General features: G+C 43.3%; 1 protein-coding gene across 1 annotated transcript in view; it reads right to left on the bottom strand.

Moving 5' to 3' along the window:
* Nucleotides 1-3494: 3494 nt before the first annotated feature.
* TIMD4 (T cell immunoglobulin and mucin domain containing 4) overlaps nucleotides 3495-24539 on the bottom strand; it is a 34510-nt gene continuing 13465 nt past the window's right edge. The window contains exons 6-9 of the mRNA XM_024760154.1: nucleotides 8513-8559; nucleotides 6943-7036; nucleotides 5410-5449; nucleotides 3495-4475 (exon numbers count right to left, since the gene is read on the bottom strand). Coding sequence (XP_024615922.1) covers nucleotides 4403-4475; nucleotides 5410-5449; nucleotides 6943-7036; nucleotides 8513-8559 — 254 coding nt within the window. The 3' untranslated portion in view covers nucleotides 3495-4402. The remainder of the gene's footprint in view (nucleotides 4476-5409; nucleotides 5450-6942; nucleotides 7037-8512; nucleotides 8560-24539) is intronic.

Below are 24539 nucleotides of genomic sequence, written 5' to 3'. Positions count from 1 at the left end.
TTCAAATGCTTGAAGTGTTAAACGAGGGCCATCCCTGTGAAGTATGGGGTAGTGGTGAAGAGCCTGGAGTCCTTCAGGCCTGGTTTCCAGACGTGGCTCTGTCACAGCGGGTGGGACTATGTGACCTTGAGCAAATTTCTTCACCTCTCTGCTTCTGTTTTCTCGGGAGTAATATATTGTTTCATGGGGCAGCTGTGAGGATTCAATGAGAAACTGCCTTGACGCACTTGGTAGAGGAGCACCCAGAACACAGCAAACGTTCTTTAAGGATGGGATGTTATCCATTTCTTTTAGTCTAGAAAGGCCAAGGTGGAGGTTGCAGAATTAGGTTGCTTTAAATCTTCAAGGTTTGACTGTGGTCCCACCATGTAAACATCAACTGTAAGAGCCCTATGGCCATCAAAGTCCTTCCTTGTGGTAATAAAAACACGACTCTGATTCCCTTCTACTGCATTCCCCTGGTGGGTTTTGTCTCATTTAGATTTTTAGGCTCCTTAAGGGAAGTGATTCTCTCTTCTGGGCCCCCTACGCAATAGATACTAGGGAGTTGTTTGTAGACTGCTACCAACTCATCCTGATTGCACAGAGAGGGAAAGAGGAACAAGTGCCCCAGCAAACTCCGTGGATCAAGGAGTCTCAGTATAGAAAACCATAATTCAAAAAGAGTCATGTACCAAAATGTTCATTGCAGCTCTATTTGCAATAGCCCGGAGATGGAAACAACCTAAGTGTCCATCATCGGATGAATGGATAAAGAAGATGTGGCACATATATACAATGGAATATTACTCAGCCATAAAAAGAAACGAAATTGAGCTATTTGTAATGAGGTGGATAGACCTAGAGTCTGTCATACAGAGTGAAGTAAGTCAGAAAGAGAAAGACAAATACCATATGCTAACACATATATATGGAATTTAAGGAAAAAAATGTCATGAAGAACTTAGGGGTAAGACAGGAATAAAGACACAGACCTACTAGAGAATGGAGTTGATATGGGGAGTGGGAAGGGTAAGCTGTGACAAAGTGAGAGAGAGGCATGGACATATATACACTACCAAACGTAAGGTAGATAGCTAGTGGGAAGCAGCTGCATAGCACAGGGAGGTCAGTTCGATGTTTTGTGACCACCTGGAGGGGTGGGATAGGGAGGGTGGGAGGGAGGGAGACGCAAGAGGGAAGAGATATGGGAACATATGTATGACTGATTCACTTTGTTATAAAGCAGAAACTAACACACCATTGTAAAGCAATTATACTCCAATAAAGATGTAAAAAAGAGTCTCAGTATAAGAATTATATATTTATTAATTCATCATTTTGTGACTTCCACTCCCCACCCCCTAAATCTCTGAGTCTCAAACTAGCTGCCTTGTTCTAGTTCCTGGCCATGTTCTGCTTGCCTAGGACATTATTTTTTATTTTTTTGCCGTACGCGGGCCTCTCACTGTTGTGGCCTCTCCCGTTGCAGAGCACAGGCTCCGGATGCACAGGCTCAGCGGCCATGGCTCACGGGCCCAGTCGCTCTGCGGCATGTGGGATCCTCCCGGACCGGGGCACGAACCCGTGTCCCCTGCATCGGCAAGCGGACTCTCAACCACTGCGCCACCAGGGAAGCCCTAGGACATTATTTTAATACTAAGTGTGAGCATTAGTGCCTGTAAGTGGACACACAAGCTTCCATTTCAGTAGAGGCCACATCACTTCCCTCTGCTTCACTCCTCCGCATCAGCTGCCCATCCTGAGTTTGCCACCCCAGCCTTGGGCAGAGCCTAAGGGTGCTTCTTCTATGCCCCCTTGGGTGGAAATCAGGAGATAGGAATCTCACATCGGCATTGGGAAGATTCCTCTGTCACAGCATGGAGAACAAATTGGAGACGGAAAGGAGTGAAGTTGGTGAGGGTGGTTAGAAGCTACCCTAAGAGTCCAGGCAGGAAGTAATGCTAGCTTAACCGAGGGCTGACAAGGAGCCCACCCAGACCTTGGGCACTGGCTGCTGGAAACTCCCACTGCCCCGCGCCCCGCCCCCCCGCCGATGGCCACACCCACCAGCACAGAGCCCTGGTCACAGGAGAGTATTTTCTTACAATCTCCATCCTCCTGTTAGGGGTTATTATGCTTCCATAGTTCTCAAACTCTAAGGTGTATCATAATCACCTGGAAGACTTGTTCAACTACAGATCACGGGGCTCCACTTGGGAGTTTCTGAGTCAGTAGGTGTGGTGTGGGGATGAGAATGTGTATGACTAGCAAGGTCCAGGTGATACTCAGGCTGCTGGTCTGACGTGCCCCGTTTGAGAACCAGGCAGCAACAGCAGTGGTTCTCAGCCCTGGCCGCACATTACAGCCCCTTGGAGCATTAAAAAAAAAAAAAAAAAAATCAGATGCCCAGGCCACACCCTAGACCAATTACAAAAGAATCTTCTAAAGGGTAGGACTCAGGAATTGGCATTTTAAAATATTCCCCAGATAACTGTAGTGCTCAGCTAAGGTTGAGAGCTACTAGGCTAGAGGGTCCTGGAGGCCATTACCAGTTGTAAAATACTACAACTACTCATTTAAATGTTTCTGAATCTGACCAAGGAGCTGCAGAAATAAAGTTGGGAAAAGACTGAAGATGGCCCCTTGCAAAACACAAAGATACTCATTGAGCTGAGATGTTCTGTTTGGGGGGTATGGTATTTGCTGTCGGCTTTTCTAGGCAGACCCGAGTTGGTCATGGCACTGGGGGTGGTCGTTTGGGAAGGTGGGTAGGTAGCATGAGCTAAGTTAGGATGGGGAGTCTCGGTGACCCATGAAATATTAAAACCTGTTTGTACAAGGTCACCTAGTCCCACTCCATTTTCCAGATGGGGACACTGGAGCCCTGCACCTGCCTCTACTGCCCCACCCCCAGTTTCTAAATTTGAATGTAACAGGCTGGTCAAGTCATTTCCAGTATTTTCAGTTAACACAGAGGAGAAAGTCAAGCTCAATAAAGAAGCAACCAGTGTGCTGCTAATTATTTCCTTCACTTAGTCCAAACCTGCCACTCACCTCGGCACCGAAAGAGTGAGGCAGAAGGCCTGCTGCCCTGGGCAGGTCGTTCTCCAAGTGCTCAGGTAAGAGGGGGATGTTTTTATTAACTGCTGGATCCGTGTGAACTAACAGTTCGAGGAATCTAGAGGCTGTAGCAGTCAAGTCATAAGACTGCTTTTTTCCCCCTTTCTTAAAAGTAATGTCAAGAGAGTCGAAATATAAAGTATGGTTACCTGGAAAGACTGTGCACTTATTTCATTAAGGCGGTTACTGCCCCAAACATACCAGGAAGTATTTCAGACAAATTTCTTTCAGCTCTGGCTGACGCTCCACATTCCTGCCCAACCAGAGGCCTCTCACTCAGGTGCACATTCTTTCCATACAGTCATCAACTGCTTGTTTTAACCTCTCTCCCATGGTTCCTCATGCTACTAGCTCTCAAAGTAGGTTTAAATAAACCTATTCTTATTGAGGAGTCAATTCCCATGAACTTTATTTAGAGAAACTGATCTGGACCAACCCACTGTCACATCCATGTGCCCGCCCTGCTTGAACATCCATGTCATTCACCACAGTTTACTCTGATGAACTCTTGGCTGTTTCCAACATTAAATTCCCCAAGCAAGAATTAAGATGTGACACTATGGTCACCTCTAAAGATACTCAGGTGTGAACAGAAAATAATAGAAAACCTAGACATTTTAGAGGGGAGTCAAGATGATGGTGTGATTCCATGTCGTTTCCTGCATTATTGATGACAATCAATACATAATATATCATCAATATGTTATTGATGACAATCAATAATGCAAGGATGTTCATACCATACCCAGAGTGGGGCCCTGAATTCTTAAAGCTGGGCGTAAAAGGAGAGATACAAATGCATGCAAGGCAAAGGCAACTAGGGTAGGGAAGGGACCAGAAATCATGCTCCAGGAACAAGGCAATTTAGAGAAACATGAGGTTCTCCTTTCAGTATCTGGAGCACTGCTACCAGGTAGAAGAGAGTTTAGACCTGTTCTGTGTAAGCACGAGTTCAACTAGGACCAGCAGGCAGATGCTATCTGGACACAGACTTTGTTCTAAATGTTTCCAAGTCTCAGAAGTGCCCTGAGATTGAATGGACTTCCTTGGGTGTGATAGTGAGTTCACCATCACTGAAGGTGTTCAATTATACTGTGGAAGATCACTTAGCAGTGATGCTACAGAGATTAAACCATGAGAAGGTGTGGTCTCTAAGGTAACTTTCACTTGTGAAACGAAGGCAAGACTGGATCAGTGACACCAAGGCAACAGATGGTTTTTAAAAAAAAAAAATTCTAAGACTTATTTTGATAATTCACACATCATATCCTCATCCTCAATCCTAAGAGAAAGGGGCACGTTAGAGTGTGAAAAGACCATCTTCATTTTCTCTTTCGTCGAGTACATTTTTACTTTCTCCAACACTGTCTAGCCTGTAAAGAGAGAAGAGAGGCTGATGATGAGAAACACCAAGACCAGGAATGAATGGATGCTGGTAGATTATAAAACACCTAATCAAGGGCTGTTAGAGTTAAAAGGGCTCAGAGTCCATCCAGTCCAAGCCTCACATTTCACAGATGGGAAAACTGAGGCCACAGGGGATAAAGGGCTTTTGCCAATCTATTATAATAAGGGGATTTAAAGTTTCTGTATTAGCAAAGTATAAAATCATGATCTAAATGTGTTTATTTACCAAGAAGATCTCCAAGTATGACTTTGAAAAGTTACCTTGCTAACCTTTAGTTTCCCTGCTTGTTAATATTTACTTGTTAATATAGATATTGTGGTATTGATGCAACTATTAAGTGAAAGCAAGGTCTTCATCACAGTTTACACCAAATCTTTTCATTTCTTTACCAAAAAGCTATTTAACAGGACAGATATCCAAAATCCCTTTCCAGAGACTCTTCAAATTATTTAAAAAACAAAGCAAAAAACTGCTCCCATGGTCTAATTTGCCAGAGGAATGAAATCCCAGGAATGATACTATACATGTTTTTTCATTTTCCACACTGCCAACTCTCCTCTCAGTGAGCTCCAGTTTAACAATGACCTTTTAAAGTGAGTCACCCAGAGTGGAACAACTAATGGGTAGAATGACATATCACCTTCATTCTTTTGCATGTCATACTTCTGTTAATGCAACCTGCCACTGTATTTGCATTTTGGACAAATATCACAGTGTTAACCAAGACAGAGGTTAACGTGAGCTGAATCCCCACATCTTTTCCACCTCTAATGCCACATCTCTCCAACCGTGTATTTAATCCGAATACAAACACAAGTCATTAAACCACTGAGTAGTATCTAATCATTTGTAACAGCTTGTACAATCATTACAACAGCCAGTCGTGCAAGATGAATTACCTGGTGTGTTTCTGGACACAATTGGTTTTCATGACTTTCCCTGAAAAGACAAGGCCAGGTTAGAAGCAGAGTAGATGTGCTTATGTGAAATGCTGGGGGAGGGACAGAGCAACATTATGAAGAGCTGAGGTGGTCCAAAGGTGGGAACTTAGGAACTGGATTTGGTAGAGAAAGCCACTCCTTTCCCCAGATCAGATGATTGCTTCTTTAGGCCCCTAGTTACTGCTCATCAATCACAGAGTTGTTCCAACATTGTGGGCAATGGTGTTAAGCTGCTTTATTCTTTTGTTTTTGGCTGGGCTATGAGGCTTGAGGAATCTTAGTTCCCCGACCAGGGATTGAACCCAGGCCCCGGCAGTGAAAGGGAGGGCGACTGGAGGGCCAGGGAATTCCCTAAGCTGCTTTATTCTTTTGTTTTTGGCTGGGCTATGAGGCTTGAGGAATCTTAGTTCCCCGACCAGGGATTGAACCCAGGCCCCGGCAGTGAAAGGGAGGGCGACTGGAGGGCCAGGGAATTCCCTAAGCTGCTTTATTCTTGAGTTATTTGAATTCAAGTACTCACTTGGGTTTTAAAACACTTCCTTAGGACATGTACCCATAATTTCCCAAACTGTAACATGCCTTTGTATGAAGGTTAATGACAAACTTCCACTAAGCTCCACATTTCCTTTTGTAGTGTTCACTAGGGATAGACGTGGAGACACACGAGTTTCCCTGTTGTTGCTCAAACAGGCTGAGATGGTTACTACTAGTCAGAGCTCCTCACTTACTACCAGTTTCTGTTAATGACTACAGAACAATTTTTTCCCCATTTTTACAGGACCAGGTGCTACGTGCCTATACTTGGCATGAAAACTTTAAACCCCGGTTCATGATTTCATTTTGCAATGTTTTAAAACTTTTTTTTTTTGAAAGCAGGGGAGGGCAGCCACAAGGTCATGGACCAGCTCAAGAATCTAATGACAGCTACGGACCCTGTCCTCTGAAAAATGCAGATATGAATGTACAAGTGCTTTTCCACACGATTTTAAGGGATTCACTGGTCCCCTGAGGTCCATCTGTGGACCCTAGGTTAAGAAGTTTTACTTTAAGGGAACAAATAAGAAGACCAGGGTGATTCACGGCTCTCTTCCTGGGGCATTCCTAGCCAGAGGAAGAGGCTGGGTCAGGGTTTCCTCCACCCCAAGACAGTGATAAGAATAGTACTTCCCACTTAAGGCAGTCAGGAGCATGAAACGAGTTAGGTATGTCAAGAATATAGCATCAGGACTGGCACAGAATAAGTGTCCAATAAATGCTGTTCTTTCCCCAAATGTAAACTCTATCAGGGGCATGATGCTCAAAGCCTTTAGCATCTTGGGGAACATGAGTTTACCTCTAGCCTCCTTGACGGGGAGGATGAGGGCAATGATAGAAGTGGGACTCTAAGGAATGGGGAAAACAGGCAGGAAGCAGAATCCATCCACTCCCAGATCCCCCTGGAGTTTCCAAAGCTCTGAAGGGCTTCATCTCACCTGGTCCTGCCCTCCTTACCTCGAAGGAAATATGCCAGAAGCAACGCCAACAGCACAAATCCCAGGGAGGGAGCAACGATCATGAGCAGGTTGTAGTTGTTGGTCATTTTTATCTGGTGAGACACAGGGAAGGCGATTGGGTCACTCATTTCCGAACAGCATCCTCCCGTGAGTTTCCCATCACTAGCACACCATCCAGTGACCGGCAGCTTCACTGCAGCTCACCACCTTTTGCCCAATGTGTCTCAAGATCAAAACAAAGCCAGCCTTATGAATTAGACTTTAAAAAAATTTTTTTAAAAAGTGGAAAATCTGAAACATTTTACCCAGACCCTTCCCTCAAATTTTCCTAAGTCTTAAACACCAGGCAGTTGGGTTGTGGGGTGTGAAGATTAAAAAAATAACTGTCCTGTAAGCTGTGCCCTCCACTGTCAGATCTCTTTACTGGCCATCGCCTATATCCTTTCAGCTCTACCTACACCTGTGTGTTAGTTCTTTTCCTGGCTGACTTAGACTTTTAGAGGCAATAAGATGAAAGAGAAGGTGGAACTCAATTTCAAATTTTCTGCATTGGTGGTTCGCGAAGTGTAGCCAGGGGACCCCCCCCATGAGATCAAAATGATTTTCAGGACACATTATTCGCCATTTTTACTGTCATTCTTTCATGAGATGTACAGTGAAGTTTCCCAGAGGTTACAGTTATGTGACATTTGATGTGAAGGTGTCAGTGCTCTGATAACATAATATGCAAGATACGAGAACCTCTATCTTCTAACGAGCCAGACATTAATGAGACTTGCAAAATGTAAACCAATGCCACTTTTCTCCCTAATATTTTTTCATTCAGGAAAATGTAGTTATTTTTCATAAAGTATTATTTATGTTAACATGTAATGGGTTTGTTATACTTTTTTAAATGAATTCATATTGTTTTTAACTTCTCAGTTTTAATTTTTATGAATATAAAGGGGTCCTGACACCAAACAGTCTGAGAATCACCGCTCTACAGGCAGCATCTAGTTCCCTGGGGGCTACACCATCTCCCATTGGCCAGGCCAGGCTCCATCCCCTCAGCTTCCTGTGCCTTCTCTTACAAGGCAGCAGAGGCAGGGCAATAATCTCTCTCTGAGGAGAGAGAAGGGGAAGAAGGAAGAATGAATGAGACCTTCACGTTTCCCTTATAGGTTGTCTATACTCCCTGAAGGTTTTACATGAAGCAGCATGAATCACTTTCACAATAATACAAATGAATGAAGGATAAGCTCAGAAAATAAGAGGAACGCTGGAGACAGGTGTTGATTCTGTAGAATGTCACTAATTCTGGGGCAGCAGAGGGACCACATAATAATTTCAATGTTTTTGTTTATACTTCTTTTTTCTTTTCAAAGCGTCTGCACATATAGAAGTAACGATATCAACATTATTTCTGCCAAGAGTACAAGTCTACAAATTCCTTCACTGTTTCATAACAGTTGCAATGTATTTTGCCCTTAGATAGATCTGCTCTCCCAGTCCATTTCCACAAAACTTTATCGTGGATTTTAAAACTGTAGGTCATATACTTCAAAATACTTCACAAAAATTTTTACCTGTTCTGATTCAAATCCATTTTGCACAAGAAATGGCGTCTCAGATGCTGGGAAGGAGAAAGAGAAGATAATGTTTATATTTCCTGTGGGAGAATAAAATGCAACACCCTGAAATAGACCCTTCAGGTGATGTGTTTAATCTTTCAATCCCAACTTTCCTTTTTTTGCAAAATTTATTTATGCACATTTGTTTTGGTATGTTTTTATCTAAAGCTCATCTGCTGTCCAGTATTATCCCACTAGAGGCATCTTCATTTTATAGATGGGTAGAGTGAGGCATTAGGCCAGGAGGCAATTGAATCTAAATTTTCTTTAAGCCCCAGTAACGCATTCAGGACTTTTCTCCAGCAAGAAAACCTGTCAGTCTATCAGTTAACAAATATTTACTAAGCATTTATTATAGGCCATGCACTATTCTAGCTGTACCATCTAGCTGTACTTCTCGATGGAGTTTACAACTTAGTACAGAAAACCCAATTTAAACAAGTAATGTCAATAGTTCTAAAAAAGCAATTGTAAAAAATTCTGGGAAGAAATAGTATAAGGTGTCAGAGGTATATCAGAAGGATGGCTGACCGGTTCTAGAGGGTCACATCCTTGAAAATGTGAAATTTAAGCTGAGACACGGAGTCATGGATTTATAACTGATAGCTGAGTTCAACAAGGGAACCATACTGAGAATCTACCAAGTACTAAGCACAGTTCTGGGCACCAAGAATGCAGAGATGAATATGGCATGGTCCCACCCTCATGAAATTTACAGTACACTAGAGGAGGGAGACCAGAAGCTTATTTCAGCCTAACAGGCCAAAGGTAAGGATGCAGGATGGACAGGCCGCTGGGGAGGGTGGGCAGAGGGAGAGGCACTTAGCCCCATGGTAGTTCAGCGAGTGCTATCAGAATTAAGCTCCGTGAAGACACTGTCCCTCTGTGCCCGCTCAACAGTGGGACTCCAACACTGCCTGACACATACTTGGTGCTCAATAAATGTTTGTTGAATGAGTTAACACCTGAACTGAGTTAAGGTTGTGTAACAATTAACAAAGCAAGATGGTAAAGGCATTTTAGGTAGAACATCAGCAAAGCTATGGAAACATGAAGCAGGATGGTTCCCGTTCAACTGGCAAGCGTCTGTGCAGGTGTAAAATGAGAAGTGCGGGGGTGGCAGGGGATGGCATGGAGATGGGCAGGAACCAGTCACGGAAGGCCTTTTGTTTCATGCTGCTAAGTCTCCCTTCAGTTCTGTAAGCAGTGGGAAACCACAGAAACGTTTCAAGCAGGTTATGATCCAGTTAGGAGGATAAGAGAACAGCCAAGAGATTACTATCTACCTGCTTCCAGGTCTGAAATTCAGAGCTAGAGGTGAAGGGAGAGAGACAGATTCCAGAAGTGCTTAGGAGGGAGATCAAGAGGATACGGACATTGAATGGGGGGTGAGAAAGAGCTGAGTCAAAGTTTCCTCCTTGAGAAAGTGGGCCATTGCCTGAACTGTCCCCTAGGATTGGGAAAAGAAGCAGCAGCAAGGCAGTGGGAGAAAGGCAGGGAGCTCAGATTTAGAGTCGCTGAGTGTAAGCTACCAGAGGGACACTGCAAACACTATTTGCATAATAAGCAGTTGACTGATTTGAATCTGAATCAAAGTCGGGAAAAGGTTGGAGCCGGAGATACTGATTTAGGAGACATCAGGATCCAGGCAGCAGATAAGAACCTCAGAGTGTATAAGAAACCCAAGGGCTACATGTCCAGAAAAACAGGGGAGCAGGATTCCTGAGAAATCCTAGCACTTAAAAGGTAGGCAGAGGAGGGGCTTCGCTGGTGGTGTAGTTGTTGAGAGTTCGCCTGCCGATGCAGGGGACACGGGTTCGGGCCCCGGTCCGGGAAGATCCCACATGCCGCGGAGCGCCTGGGCCTGTGAGCCATGGCCACTGAGCCTGCGCGTCCGGAGCCTGTGCTCCACAACGGGAGAGGCCACAACAGTGAGAGGCCCGCCTACCGCAAAAAAAAAAAAAAAAAAAAAAGGGTAGGGAGAGGAGGTGGAGGAGAAGGAAGAAGAAACAGGGGGCAGGGGCCAGCGAGTGAGAGCAGTGTCCCGGGGCCAGGGCAGGGGAGAATGTCCAGGAGGGCTGCAAAGTCGTACCTGCAATAAAACCTTCCCATAGAAGCAGAACACAAAGCCACACACAGAGGAGGCCCGAATGTAACAATAGGGTAATAATTATTGAAATTGATCGCTGTTTCCCCCAAGCTTCTCTGCACTCAAGGCAAAAGGAGAAACGTGACAGGTTTTGTAAGGTTCATAATCTGGTACAAGAGAGCTTATTCGTTCAACAGGGAAAGTGACTTGTTGAATGCCTAGGAGCATAAAACTCAGAGGGGGATATTCAGCATGTTTTCATATCCTACAACTTAGTTAATGTTGTTTTTCTCTCAGCTATTATCCCCTAGAGCCGGAAACTGCATGTAAGTATTCAAAATTCCTACCCTGTTCTGTCAAAATCCTGCTGAAATCATTTGTGATGGGTAAGCCTGAAATTGAAACCATCAAAGAGAAAAGCCAGCCTGGGTCATTTTTGTCAGAGCTAATCTGTATTTTAAATTGGAGGTGTCTAAAGGGAGACACATTTTGCAAACACAAACACTGCTGAGTGATACCAGACAGGACTGTTTCTCCTCCTTCTTCTCCTTCTCCCTTCTGAACATGCCAGAAGCCCAAATGGAAGTACTCATAGGGCTGCAGTGTTACACAGCAAAGAGCAACAAGAAGTGCACACTGGTGGTTGGCTTTTCTTCCTTGTGAAGAGTAGCAATGTCTGCGGCTGGGGGATAGGAGTTACACAAGTCCAGGCTATTGGTTTTCGTGTCCTCTGTGTTCCGCTGGCCATTACATTCTCAAGGCCCTGAACGCTGCCACGAGCACGTTCAGGCAGAGGCAGAGACTCCCAGAACTTGCAAGAAAAGCAATTCTGTGAGAGAGGAATTGTAGTGGGTTGAAGATCGTCCCCATGCCCACCCGCCGCAAATCATGTCCAAGTAGAACCTCAGATTGCAACCTTATTTAGAAATAGGGTCTTTACAGATGTAATTAGTTAAGGATCTTAAGATGAAATCATCCTAGATTTAGGATAGGCCCTAAATCCAATGGCCGTTACCTTTACAGGAAGAGAAGAGGACACACAGAGCCACACACAGAGAAGGTCATGTGAACACGCAGGCAGAGATGAGAGTGCTGCTGCCATAAATCAAGGAATCCCTGCGGCACCAGAAGCTGGAAGAGGCAAGGAAATATTCTCCTCTAGAGCCTTCAGAGAGAGTAAGGCTGTGCTGATACCTGGATTTCAGACTGCTAGCCTCCAGAACTGTGAGAGAATAACTTTCTGTTGTTTTAAGCCACCTTGTTTGTGATAATTGTTACCGCAGCCCTGGGAAACAGATATAGGTATTAAAGGAAATTGACATATGAAGAATGAGAGTGGCCTTCCATGGAGGAAACCAGCCTAAGAAAGAAAAAGGAAATGGGTGCTGAGCACACATAAGATGACTAAATGGGTATAATGATTTGCATTGAATCTAGAAAAGTGATGGTCCAGAGCCGTGGTCTCCAGAGAGGGCTCAGCGCTCACCTTGACTGTGCAAGGCCATCCACTGGGAGTGGGGAAAACGAGAGCTTCTGTTTACATTTAATTAAATTGAATCCTTGCAACATTTATTCGGGAGGGATATATTCCAACATATACATGTTAGTATGGAGGTGTATTTGAACAAATTACCAATAAGCGTTTTACCACTAATAATACATTTTTGGCCTGGTCAAGAGAGGAAGAATGAGTCACTTGGAGACTATGGTAGACAAATTAATGAAACCCAAAGGTGTCTGTGTCTAATCTTCAGAATTTGTGATATGTATATGTATGGCAAAAGAGACTTTGCAATGTGATCAAGTGAAGGCTCTTGAGATGGGAAGATTATCCTGCATTACCCAGTGGGCCCAATGCAATCACAAGGATCCTTATAAGAGGGAGGCCAAAATGTCAAAGCTGGGATAGGTGAGGATGGAAGAAGAGGCCAGAGAGAAAGAGAGATTTGAAGATCTTATATTGCTGACTTACAGATGGAGGTAATGGGCTGAAAACCAAAGAAAGCAAGTGACACGGAAACGCTGGAAAAGGCAAGGAAATTGATTCCCCCCCAGACAATTCGGAAGGAATACAGCCCCACCAACCCCTTGATTTTAGGACTTCTGACCTCCAGAACTATAAGATTAATCTGTGCTATTTTAAGACACTACCATTCAGGTAATTTGTAATAACAGCAACAGAAAACTAACACAGAGACACTAGCCTCCAAGACAACAGTGGCTCTGGGGATGGGCACATGGGATGAAAGGCAGATTGACTTTCTATTTAAAAGTTTTTTGTACGCTTTGTAGTTTTGTCATGCAGGTGTAGTATCTATCTTTTAAAAATTAGTTAAATTGCAAGAACAACAACAAAAGAATCTTAAGATTAACCATGCTTTTCCCAGGTCCACGTACTCACCAATGCTTCTGATGAATATCAGATTTTCCTACAAGGTGAGAATGTATTTACATTAAAAAAAAAAAAAAACCAAAATAGGGACACCTTAGCAGTTAGGGTTCACACTGTAAATTAGTAAATTGGCTTGCTGGTTTAATTTTAGGCTCTTGAGTTCTGGGTATACATGGGTACTCTGAAAAATGGAATTTCTGGAAAAAATTAACCTCAGACCTCAGAGCACAGTGAGGCTGCCAGTCGGCCTCCCTCATGCTTTACCACCACTAAGTATTTCCCCCAGACTTCCTGGCTCTGTGACCTTGGGCAAGACATTTCCTCTCTCTGAGCCACAGTTTATTCGTCTGAAAATGCTGTTATTTCACCAGCTGATCTCCTATGTCTTTTTTAACCTTTATATCTCTGGATAACTTTTTACAAAGTATTTGAAGGACCTGAGAAAATTATCATTACATAGTAATTTTTTAAGGATATAAAGCTATACTTAGTGTAGGGAATGAACATGTAAATACTTCAAACTATATATACAAACACATGCATACCTCTTGTTCCCCAAAGAAAATTAAAAAGAAATCCAGGCTAAATGCACCTGACTTTGAGTGGAAATATTGTAGGCAATTCAATTTTTTTTTATTAATACTTTTGCATGATGTCTAATTTTCTCAAATGTGAAAACTTTAACTGTAAAATATTCCGTGTATCATGTGTTAATTACTGAAAACTCTGCAGGATGACTTAGTCAAGGGCAAACTGTTAAGGGTGTGTCATTTCTCTGAAGCAAGGCCACAGTGACATTCTAAGTGAAACTGTGAAGATAGCTGTTAGAAACTCATTAACCCACAGCCAAAGAAGGGTTTTGTGGTGCTATTAGAAAAAGGCACCTCCTATGATCTAAGAGTACTGAGGTATAATGATGTAACAGGATATATATATTAGTCATTTTTAAAGGTCAAAACCGTTTTTTTTTTAATATAATGAGTGCATATAAAAACTGGTGAAATCCAAGTAGAATTTGTAGTCTAGTTAATTGTATTGTACTGATGTAAATTTCTTCATTTTGATAATGTACGGTAATAGTGTAAGATGTTGCCACTGAGGGAAGCTGGAGGAATGTGTAGCTCTCTCTGTACTATTTTTGCAAGTTTGGGGACGTCTACAATTATTTCAAAATAGAAAGTTTTTAAAAATTAGTTTAAATATCAGCCATTTCATATAGTTCAATCTAATCTATGCATGACACGTAGTAGCTTTGCAGTAAAGACTTGTTGAACAAAAATGTTGAATGAACTTTAAAGCAAGTTTTAAAAGACTATAGAGAGAATGATTTTGTAAACAATTTGAACATTTTTATGTAAAATAATAATAGATGTGACTATGCTATTAACAACAAAAAATGACCTGAGAGGATATAGCCCAAACTGTTACAGTATTATCTCTTCACCTCAATCATCTGGGGCGGGGGCAGGGTGGAATGTTTGGAATACAAGGAACTTCAACTTTATAGTGTTTTAACTTTTTATTTTACAAGAGCATCTATTTATTTCATAACATGAAAACTAAAGTTTAAATGTTAACAGCACGGCATGAAAACACCATCTTTCCCTTCAGAGGACTTCTCATCTAGTAGGGTAGGGGGCAATGTTCAGTGTACACTCAGGAAAACAAACCTATCCAAATAAATTCACACCTGCCCTTTCTAAGGAACGCATCCAGTATCTGGATGGTATAGATCAAGGGCTGCAAATGACAGCCTAGGGGCCAAATCCAGCCTTGGCCTGTTTTTGCACAGCCTCAGAGCCAAGAATCCTTTTTAGATTTTTAAATGGTTGGGAAAAAATCAAAAGAAGCAGAACTCATAACACATAAAAACTGCAGGTACTTTATATTTCATTGTCCATCAGTACAGTGTTATTGAAGCCTAGAGACACCATTTGCATGTGTGTTATCTCTGGCTGCTCCTGCAGTGTTAGGGCAGGGTTGAGTAGCTATGACAGAGACAGCACAGCTTGTAAGGCCTGAAGATGTATTATCTGGCCCTTCACAGAAAACGTTTGCTGACTACTGGTAAGTGAGTCTACATGCAGAAACAATGCCCATGGAGTCAGGGAATTAAATGTGTTCTATCTGAGTACAATTTTGAAAACCTTCAGACCTTCACACCCTAGGGTGATGAGGGAGTAGACTGGACCTCATTCTCTTACCCAAATAAAACCATGTGCTTTGTGCAATTCTGGAATGGCACTGAATTTTTAGGGTAGAAAATCTTTTAAGAATCTGTTTTGAATATTGCCCGTTTCCAGCCCATTAACAGAAACGTGCTTCAAAACTCCTAGAACCTCCCTCTCAGAATCAGTTTACTGAGCATTATCACGTGCCTAGCATAGTGATGAGCACTTCGTGTAAATTATTTCACTTTAATGCTTACAAAACCCATTTTACAGATGTATAAACTGAGGCTGAAAGTTTAAATCACTCATCCAGGGTAACACAGACAATAAAAGGAAATTTGAACTCAGCTCAACTCGGAATGACTCAAAAAATCATGATGGTAACCTCTCCGAGAGAAAAGAAAAAGAGCATATTAAACTCCTGTTTGAAAACGTTAACTCTCTAACCAATGGGTTTCATGCCAGAAATCACCTGGAAATAAGAGCACTGTCTTCTCAGTGGGTACATTTAAACACTCATATTACATATGTTGACTCATCACTGAATTCATAGACACTGGGACTCATCGGTCTCTACTTCTAAAACAAATTTAGTTTTGAAATAAGTCAATTCAATGATACAATCTTAACACAACCTAGAATTTTAAAAGTCAGAACTTCGAGACTTCAGAGAAGTTTCTTTCCTTTCCTAGGTAGCAGTTGGCTTATGCTGTCCCCTTGTGGCTTACTTGTGGTATGGTCTTAAAAATCCAAAGAACAGAAAAAGGATCCAAAAGTCTGAATGTTTTAGATTTGAAAGGAATTCGAAATTATCTCCTCTGATGCCCTTTTTTTAATCAAGAGAAAAATTAAAATCTAGAGAGACAGTTTCATTTGCTCAAGGTTTCACAGTAATAAGTAACAAAGGAAGTGACCAGAACCCATACTTCCTGACCTCACCTAGCAGCACTAACGCAAGTTCTGGAACTTCAAAATACCTTTTGAAAATAGAAACAGGCATTTACTGAATTCACATACTTCCTTTAAATTTTGGAGACCCCTGCATGTTTTTGATATGCGGAACGATCGAAAAGAGTACGATGGGGCTTCCCTGGTGGCGCAGTGGTTAAGAATCTGCCTGCCAATGCAGGGGACACGGGTTTGAGCCCTGGTCTGGGAAGATCCCACATGCCGCAGAGCAACCGGGCCCGTGAGCCACAACTACTGAGCCTGCGCATCTGGAGCCTGTGCTCTGCAACGAGAGAAGCTGTGACAGTGAGAGGCCCGCGCACCGCGATGAAGAGTGGCCCCTGCTCGCTGCAACTAGAGAAAGCCCACGCACAGAAACAAAGACCCAACACAGCCAAAAATAAATAAATAAATAAAGTTAAATAAAAATAAATTGGATCATATATTTTAAAAAAAAGTTTTTTTTAAAAAAAAAGAGTACGATGCACTTCAATCAATCAATCAAGAGAGCATTACATACACGAATCAGGTGTTCCTTAGCTCCAAGAGAAAATTGGGTAGGGTCCATTTAATTTTGAAAGGAACCAGAGAGCAAATTGTGTTGGCACCCAAAGTGGTTCATAAAGGGGGAGGAATGATGCGATGACTGCAGTCTTACACAGGTGAGGTAACAGAAGGAAACCACAGACTCAGAACACCATTGTTTGAGAGTCACCCAGTTCTAAACTGTGTCTCAGCCTTCCACTGCCTCCAAGGATGCCCAGCAGCACAAATGTCCTCATCATTGTGAGAGCTCAGAGTCACCACCTCAGGCTACTTCTCCCGCGTGCCAATCTCTGCGCGTCTCGGTGAAGCACAGACACGACCTCATCCCTAATCCTTCCCCACTGGACTCCTCTCTGAGGGGCAATGCCTAGCACTGCTCTGCACACACCAGCCGATCCCTGCGTTTTAATTGAGGGAGGGGGCAAGGTGCACATTTCACAAAGAACCTCTGGATTATCGACAACAATAATAAATGGATACCATGTACCGAGCACTTACTCCATGCCCAGCACAGTGCAAAGTGTTCTCCATGTTTGATCTCCGAGCATTCTGCACTAGGTACCATTACTGTCCTCATCTCACAGCGGGAGTCCTGTGGCCTAGAGATGTCAGGCAACTGGCCCAAGTGACATAGCTAGCAAGGGAGAGAGCAAACCCCAGAGGCGGGATTACCTATCGGTAGAGCCCAAGCTCTTATCCTCTGGGCTCTATGGCCTTTGGGAAGTGTAGCAAGAGCTCACCTACACTTGCTCTGAAAAGATCAGTGCTGGAGGGTGCATGACCATGCTGTTTCATGGCACAGTGGGAAGTGGTCCTGTTGGAATGGAACCCTAGCCCTCCACTGCCTAGGTGGGTGCAGTTTCTGAAAAGACATTCTGAAAATTATTATTATTGATGACAATGTTAAGCATAATGGAAGCAGCTAAAAATGCACAGAGTACTTTCACATTTATTATCACATTTGAACTTCAAAATGAATCTATGAGGTAAATAAACTTGGGCAGAATGATTGAGAGGGGAGGAAACTGAAGCCCAGAGAGGTCTCGTGTCTTGCCCAAGGCTGCAAAGCTGGTGCTGATTGCTAGTAAATGGTAGAGCAATGATGTCAGATTCCAAATTTCACTTCTGTTTCCCTCTTCTGCTTCTGGGCATCACAGGAGTTAATAGTCCACAAGTGTGGGTAGGTTCTTGCCAAAGGGCATTGCTACCTTTATTCATTGATTTGTTCGTAGTGGGGAGAACAGCTACCTCACCTCGTCACAGAGCTCACTGAGGTTTATCTATTGATCCTACCCTCCTGTGAAACTGGAGATGTCTCCAGCACCTGACTTGGTGTCCGAGGGACATTTTGGTCTGCAGAGCGGTCACCCAGCTCACCTGGGTAACTGTTAGTGAGGACCCATCTTAGGGCCAGCTCCGAGTTCTATTTTCAGTGGATGGGTAGTACCTTACTTCACTTTCACTTTCTGTTCACCTTACCATGGACATGCCTCTCCTAAAGCCTGGCAACTTTCTTTCGTCTTATTTGGTTGACCTTTCTGAAGGTGAGCTGTTAGATGCTAGAATTACACAGATTCAATCCCAACTTTAATGGAAAAAAAAAAAAAAACATTTGTACGGTTGATAGATGTAAGACTATTGTGAGAAGCATCATAAGAATCCACTTTTTGTCCTTTTCCTTCATCCCCAGACTGCCAGCCTACCAACTGATTCCAGCCTGCGAACAGCACTGGGCACGAAAGATAACACAAACAGGCTACTGCCTCGCGAAAGATGTTGACTTTGAAATCTACTGCATCCAATTTCTTTCCTCCTAACAACGGCATTTGTGAGTGAAAATGAGCTTTGCTTCATTCCCCTGCCTTCCTGTGTTCCTTCTGCTGAACTTGCACTGAGAATGGCAACTCCTCCTACAAGTTCCTTAGGCCCTTGATCAACTGAGGATCCAGGAAGTGTCAAGTTCTGACAGGACTCAACTTTGACTTCAATGAAATAGTCATTGAAATAGTGCAGCGCAGAGGAAAGAGCTCTGATTTGGGACCCAGAAGAGAGTCCTACGTAGGACTTATTTCCTTGAAATTTTTTCATGCTTCTGTGCTTCAGTTTCCTTCCGTGTAGAATAAGGAGAGTCGACTACACCAGCAAATCCTAAATGCCTTCTTGGGGCTAGGGCTGGGCTTCAGTTTCTTGGACCCACCCAAGAGGTCCTCATTCTGCAAGTCTTGGATAGAGTAGGGCCATCTACACTTTGACTAAGCTCTCTGTGGTTCCAGACCATGGCCAGGTCTGGCATAGACAGGCTGGATGATCTCAGAATTCAAGGTCTTGGTTCCCCAGTCGTCTCCTACCTCCCTGGGAGGTCTGCATGAGATCTGATTGCTCTCTCACCTTCATTAATGCCAACCTAACTCCTCTGTCTCCTATCTCCATTTCTAGACCAAACCCTTCATCTCCCATTTTTGATGGCCTCCCCTCCTCCTATAACAGTACAAGCCTCCTCCCTCTACCCTGCCTCCCCTCTAAATATTCACCCTCCAACTCCTTGAAAGAACGCCTAGCATTTATTCTCTCACAATGGCTCAGCGTTGGACTTCAGGGTGTCCATCCACAACGCTCACCCTGTTCGCTTAGCGGTCCTCCTGCCACAGCTCACAGCCACCTGTCTAGATGCCACACCTGACCAGTATTTAGAATTCCCTCATATTTAAGTACACACCCCATAATCTTTGTCTCCTGGACCACTTCCTACCTCTGCTGTCTCTCTAACTGGCTGCCTGGGCCAGCTTTTCTGCCTCTACTACACCCTCTCCCAATGGAGTCGTTCCTGTAAGGAGGTGGGGTGTCTGCCTTCATCCCACCCTTCCTCTCCCACAATATCTTCAGACAATGCCACAGGAGCTTCAATGACGCCCTCTGTTAATGAGACAATAGAATCAAGTATTTAAGAGCTAATTTTCAAGAGTAAAGAGACCTGGGGTTCCAACTCTGGCAAATGTCTTCACCTCTGCAAACCTGTTTCTTCTCCTTTACAATGAATGCAATAATAGAATCTTCCTCACAGATCTGGACGATGCCTCGTGATGAGATAGTGCACTGAAAGCATGGAGCCCAGCCCTGTCCTATGACAAGCACTCAGTAACTGTCATATCATATCGATAGGCCTGAACTCTCCCTCAAGAGATAGTACGTATGAAAGTTTTGACATAGGGGCAACTCCTTATTCAGCACAGTAATGATTCTTTGATCACAGGAGGTGCCAATCATCAGACACCCAATCCCCACCGAGGTATCCGTAAGTCCGCCCAGCCCCACGTTTCCAACGGCCTGTTAGACATTTCCCAGGGGCACTTCAAAGTCAAGATCGCCCAAATAAATTTCACTCTTCCTCCTGGGGTTCCTTTACCAGTGAATCCATCACATCAAGCTGATCTCCCAAGTGCGGAGAATCAGTCATCCTTCCTTCTTACTCCAGTCACCAAGTCCTCTCAGTTCAAAGTCCTAAATGGCTCTGACTCTGTCCCTTCGCTGCTGTCACTGCTGTCAACATCCTAGTCGAGACACTCACCTCCTGCGAGTTATTGCAGGAGGCTCTCTGCCTCCAGCCTTACTCCCCTCGAATACATCTTCCACACTCTTGCCAGAGCAATTTTTCCTAAAACGGAGCTGAAAATGCCATTCCCGACTCCAAAAACATGACTGGACCTGTGTGACCCCGGAACGAAATCTAAATTCTTCAGCCCATCAATCAAGTCCTTTAAGAACCCAGGCCACTCCTAGCTTCCTGTCTCCATTAGATTAAACTAGACTCTTAAACAATCGCCAAAGATTTCGTGCTATTATAAGTCCCCCTATTTCTGCTTATGCTGTTCTCCCTGCCTGTTCACCCTTCTCTGCTCAATGAGATGTTCTCATCCATAAAGAACCAATTCAAGGATCACTGAGTGAAATCATCCTGGCCTTTCTTTCCAAGTTAGAATCCTTCTCTCCCTTCTTTGGGTCCCCAGGGCACCTTTTCATACTTCTATCCCAAAACCAAGCTCACTGGATAATTGTTTGCTCTACACAAGCCTGTCTGTCCCACCCCTTTAAGAACAGAGGTCAAGACTTCCTCATTTTTATATGTTCTGGGTCCTGCACAGGGAAGCGCCCAGGGAAGCCATGCTTAATGAATGACAGATTTGAAAGGCCTTTACCAAATATCACGTGACCTATTTCCATATATCCAAACCAAATGCCAAGGTAAAGATATAAAATCTCATCTCTAACCACTTTTCCCTCTGAGAATCCTTTGATTCCATGGCAAGGCCAGCTTGCCCTGGACCATGAAGCTTGGGCTGGTTTTGTAAAACAGAAAGATACAGTAAGAGAACAAGAACTCCTAAAAGCACCCCATCCCCACTCCCCCACCATCCAAACCTGGGATGGAGAAAACACTACTGTAAGAATCTCAGAAAAGGAAGTTATGACTATTGCCAGAGGAATGTTCATTTTTCCCCAGTTTTCCTGGGTTGACAGCCAAGCCCTCATGCATATTTGGGGGCATTAAATTTGAAATTATTTCACAGCTTGGACTTCATACTGTTGATGAGTATAATGATCTACCTGGGGGCTGAGAAAAAGTGACTCCTAATACTTGAGGAGCAAATAGGAAAATCTGCCCTCAGGGAAGCTCTGTTGAGAGACAGTGGCTGCCAGTCTTGGGACAAAGGTTAACTGTATGTGGGATCAGGAGAACTGGCCTCTGGTGTCAGCAGCCTCCCTATCACTGCAAGCCCTCTCTCAACTCACTGGCCTTTGCTGGGCCTCAATTTCCCATCTGTTTTCCACTGACAACACCTCCCGAGGAGTTCGTGGGCCCAAATTTCAAACCTCCGAAACCTGGGTAAGAGTCTCAGCTCTCCCTCTGCCTCACTGTGTGATCTCAGGAAAGTCATTTCACATCTCTGAACTCTATTTCTAGGCAGCCACAGAGTGGAGGTGAGGATTTGACACCCTGACTAGGGCTTCTTCAGATGATGTCTGCAGACCAAACACCTTCAATGCAGAGGAAGGCACCGGAGCAGGAGATACATACTTGGAGGTGTCTAATCAAATAAATAATACAAATCAGGAAGCCCTTGCATGGCAAACTTGACCACAGCTCTTTTTCAAGCAAAACTTGATTTCTGAGCCTAAATTATAGAGTGAAGCCTCCCTAGATTGAGTGATGTGAGAAGGACAAAACAACTGAGAGGCATCAGAAGATTAAAGATGTGCACTAGAGGAACAAAACCCATAACTGATAGTTCCATAGAGCCATGTAATAAGCAGCCAGTGAAAAGCTTTCAGAATCAGATTTATTTTAATAGTGAGTCGAGAATGACTGCCATGAGATTTTTAAAAAAGCTTTCGTCACTTCCCCAAGTTTGCAATTTTGCCACTCATCAGCTGTTTTCCTGGAGCAATTAGCAGTTAAAAAAATCATAAAACTAAAAAGTGTCTCTGCCGTGTATGTGAGGGTTTATTCTCTACTGTATTCATTGGTCTGTATGTCTGTCTTTGTGCCAGTGCCATACTGTTTTGATTACTGTAGCTCTTTAATATGTTTTGAAATCAGGGGAAAAAAAAAGTGTCTCTGTATTTGGAAGGAAGTGAGTCAGCTGGGAGCTGGTAGATGTGGCCTCTTGCTCCCCAGCTGGCCTGGCCAGAGAATGAAGATGTGTGAGTAGGAAGATCAGCAGAGATCCAGTGAGCAGAGGGCATCAGAATCTGTCACGAGGACTGTCATTTACTAGTCAGTAATTATGGAACAGACATTTTTCTCATGCATTTCCTCACTTAACAGCCCTATGAACCATGTACTATTATCTCCATTGTACATTTTGAGGAAACTGAGATTTCAAAAAGCCTAGAACAAGAACCTGATATTCTAAAAGAAAAAAATAAAGCATAAAACGTTAGAGCTGGTATATAACCCTGAGCCTTCACATTCCCCAAATGAGGTCTTTTAACCCCCACCTCAGGCTACCGAGAAGAATGTGAGGAGAAAGGACTAGAAAAAAAGGATTTGGGATGTTATTGAGGCACTAAAAGTGAGGCTGAGGCATAATCTGCAGAGGATTTAATCCCAAGCCACCCGATTTTATTTAGGAAATGACATGGTGATGTGGGTCTCCTCACCTTAGCTTCAGAGTCCTTACCAATAGAGATGTTGGGTCACTATGGAGCAATTTGGGACCATTTCACACATTCCTGTGGCCAAGCAAGAAATGAAATTAATCCTCAGGCTAGAGGGACTGACTTGAGTTTCCAGCTACCTAGAGGCATAAGAGTTCGTATTCCCCTAACAGGCTGCCTTCAGCTGGGGGGAAGAAACCTATGAGAATTTTTACTGTTGTTTGTTTGAATTACGGCTCCTAATCATTTGGAGCTTTGCAGAATTCTTGGAGAATCTAATAAAAGTTCTATACTTTTTTCCCCAGGAAAATGTGTGTGTACATATACAAACACAACTATATATATATAAAATGGCAGGGGGGTTCTTGTCCCCCTGCCAAGTTCATCCACAGACAACTCCATTTAGGAGTCCATGTACACATTTTAATAATACCCCTGGAAACTGGGTGTGATCCCACCTCTCTCTCTGCACTACTGTGTTGTGTGATCTTGGGCAAATCACTCCACATCTCTGAACTCTGTTCCAGGCAGCCAAAGAGAGGAAGTAAAGAATTGCCATTCCAGGTAATGCTAATTTTAGGGAATAATAATTGTAGCAATATCCACCTGAACAATTTAAAGCAGTCCTCAACCATGGAAGCCTGGCCATCCAAAAATTACATGAAGACATGAGGAAGGAATTGGGAATATTTAGCCAAGGTAAGAAAAAGCCCACAGAAGCATGTAGGTTCTCTGAAATGGGTTGAAAGCATTTTTATGCAAATGAAGAAGTAGTTTTATTCTCTAAGTGCTTCCAGAGGGTAGATGGGGCGGGGGCAGCCTACCATGGGGTCAGAATGGCATCAGAGTTGAGCAGAGAAGGGTTAAGTCCAGGTCCATCATCTACCAGACAAGATATATAACATTCATGGACTCTAAAATGGAGGTGATAATGGTATCTATCTCATAGGATTTTGTGAAAAATCAAATGAGGCAATGCATGTAAAATGCAGAGCGTTGAAACAAAGACAGACCTCAGTAGGTGTTAGCTTCTATAATAAACGCCCTGACCCTCCATTTCTTTAACTGTAAAATGGGGATAATACCTATACCTGGCTAGAAGGTCATTGTTAGATTTAAATAAAACAATATAAGTTAAAACCCTTATACAGCACCTAACACCTAGCTAAATCCTCAGTATGTATTATAAATGTTTCATTACAAAAACCGATGGAAAAAAAGGATGGTAGATGACAAGAACATGATATTTTATTTCAGACTGGAAGGTAAGGCAAAATAAACTAATACCTAAGAGTATGGAATCCGAGCTAGACTTCCTGGATCTGGCACCCAACAGCTGTGTGGGCTTGCAAAAGCTATGACAAATAGAGATTGGAGCATCTGGTAAGAGGGATTGAATTAAGTGGCCCAGGAGAACAGTTGACCCCATGCCGGCACATGATATGTGCTCAATAAACCCTGGCTTCTTCCACAACGAACAGATGTTACACAGAGACTGACAGACCTTCCTATAACCAGCTCCTCTTCAGCAGTGCCGCCTATGGGTATGGGCACAAGTGTTCTCTCTCCCAGGATTTATCAAGCAGCAGTGAAATGAAATGATCAGGGATATTATAAAAGATAGCAAAACATCAGATGACCTTCTGTTCCCTTGCAATTCAGTGTAAAATAGTCCAAGAT

This window comes from Neophocaena asiaeorientalis, unplaced genomic scaffold (genome assembly GCF_003031525.2).
Source record: "Neophocaena asiaeorientalis asiaeorientalis breed wild unplaced genomic scaffold, Neophocaena_asiaeorientalis_V1.1 scaffold336, whole genome shotgun sequence".
NCBI classification, from domain to species: domain Eukaryota; kingdom Metazoa; phylum Chordata; class Mammalia; order Artiodactyla; family Phocoenidae; genus Neophocaena; species Neophocaena asiaeorientalis.
Note: the sequence above shows the minus strand (reverse complement) of the source record. Positions and strands in the feature narration are given on the sequence as shown.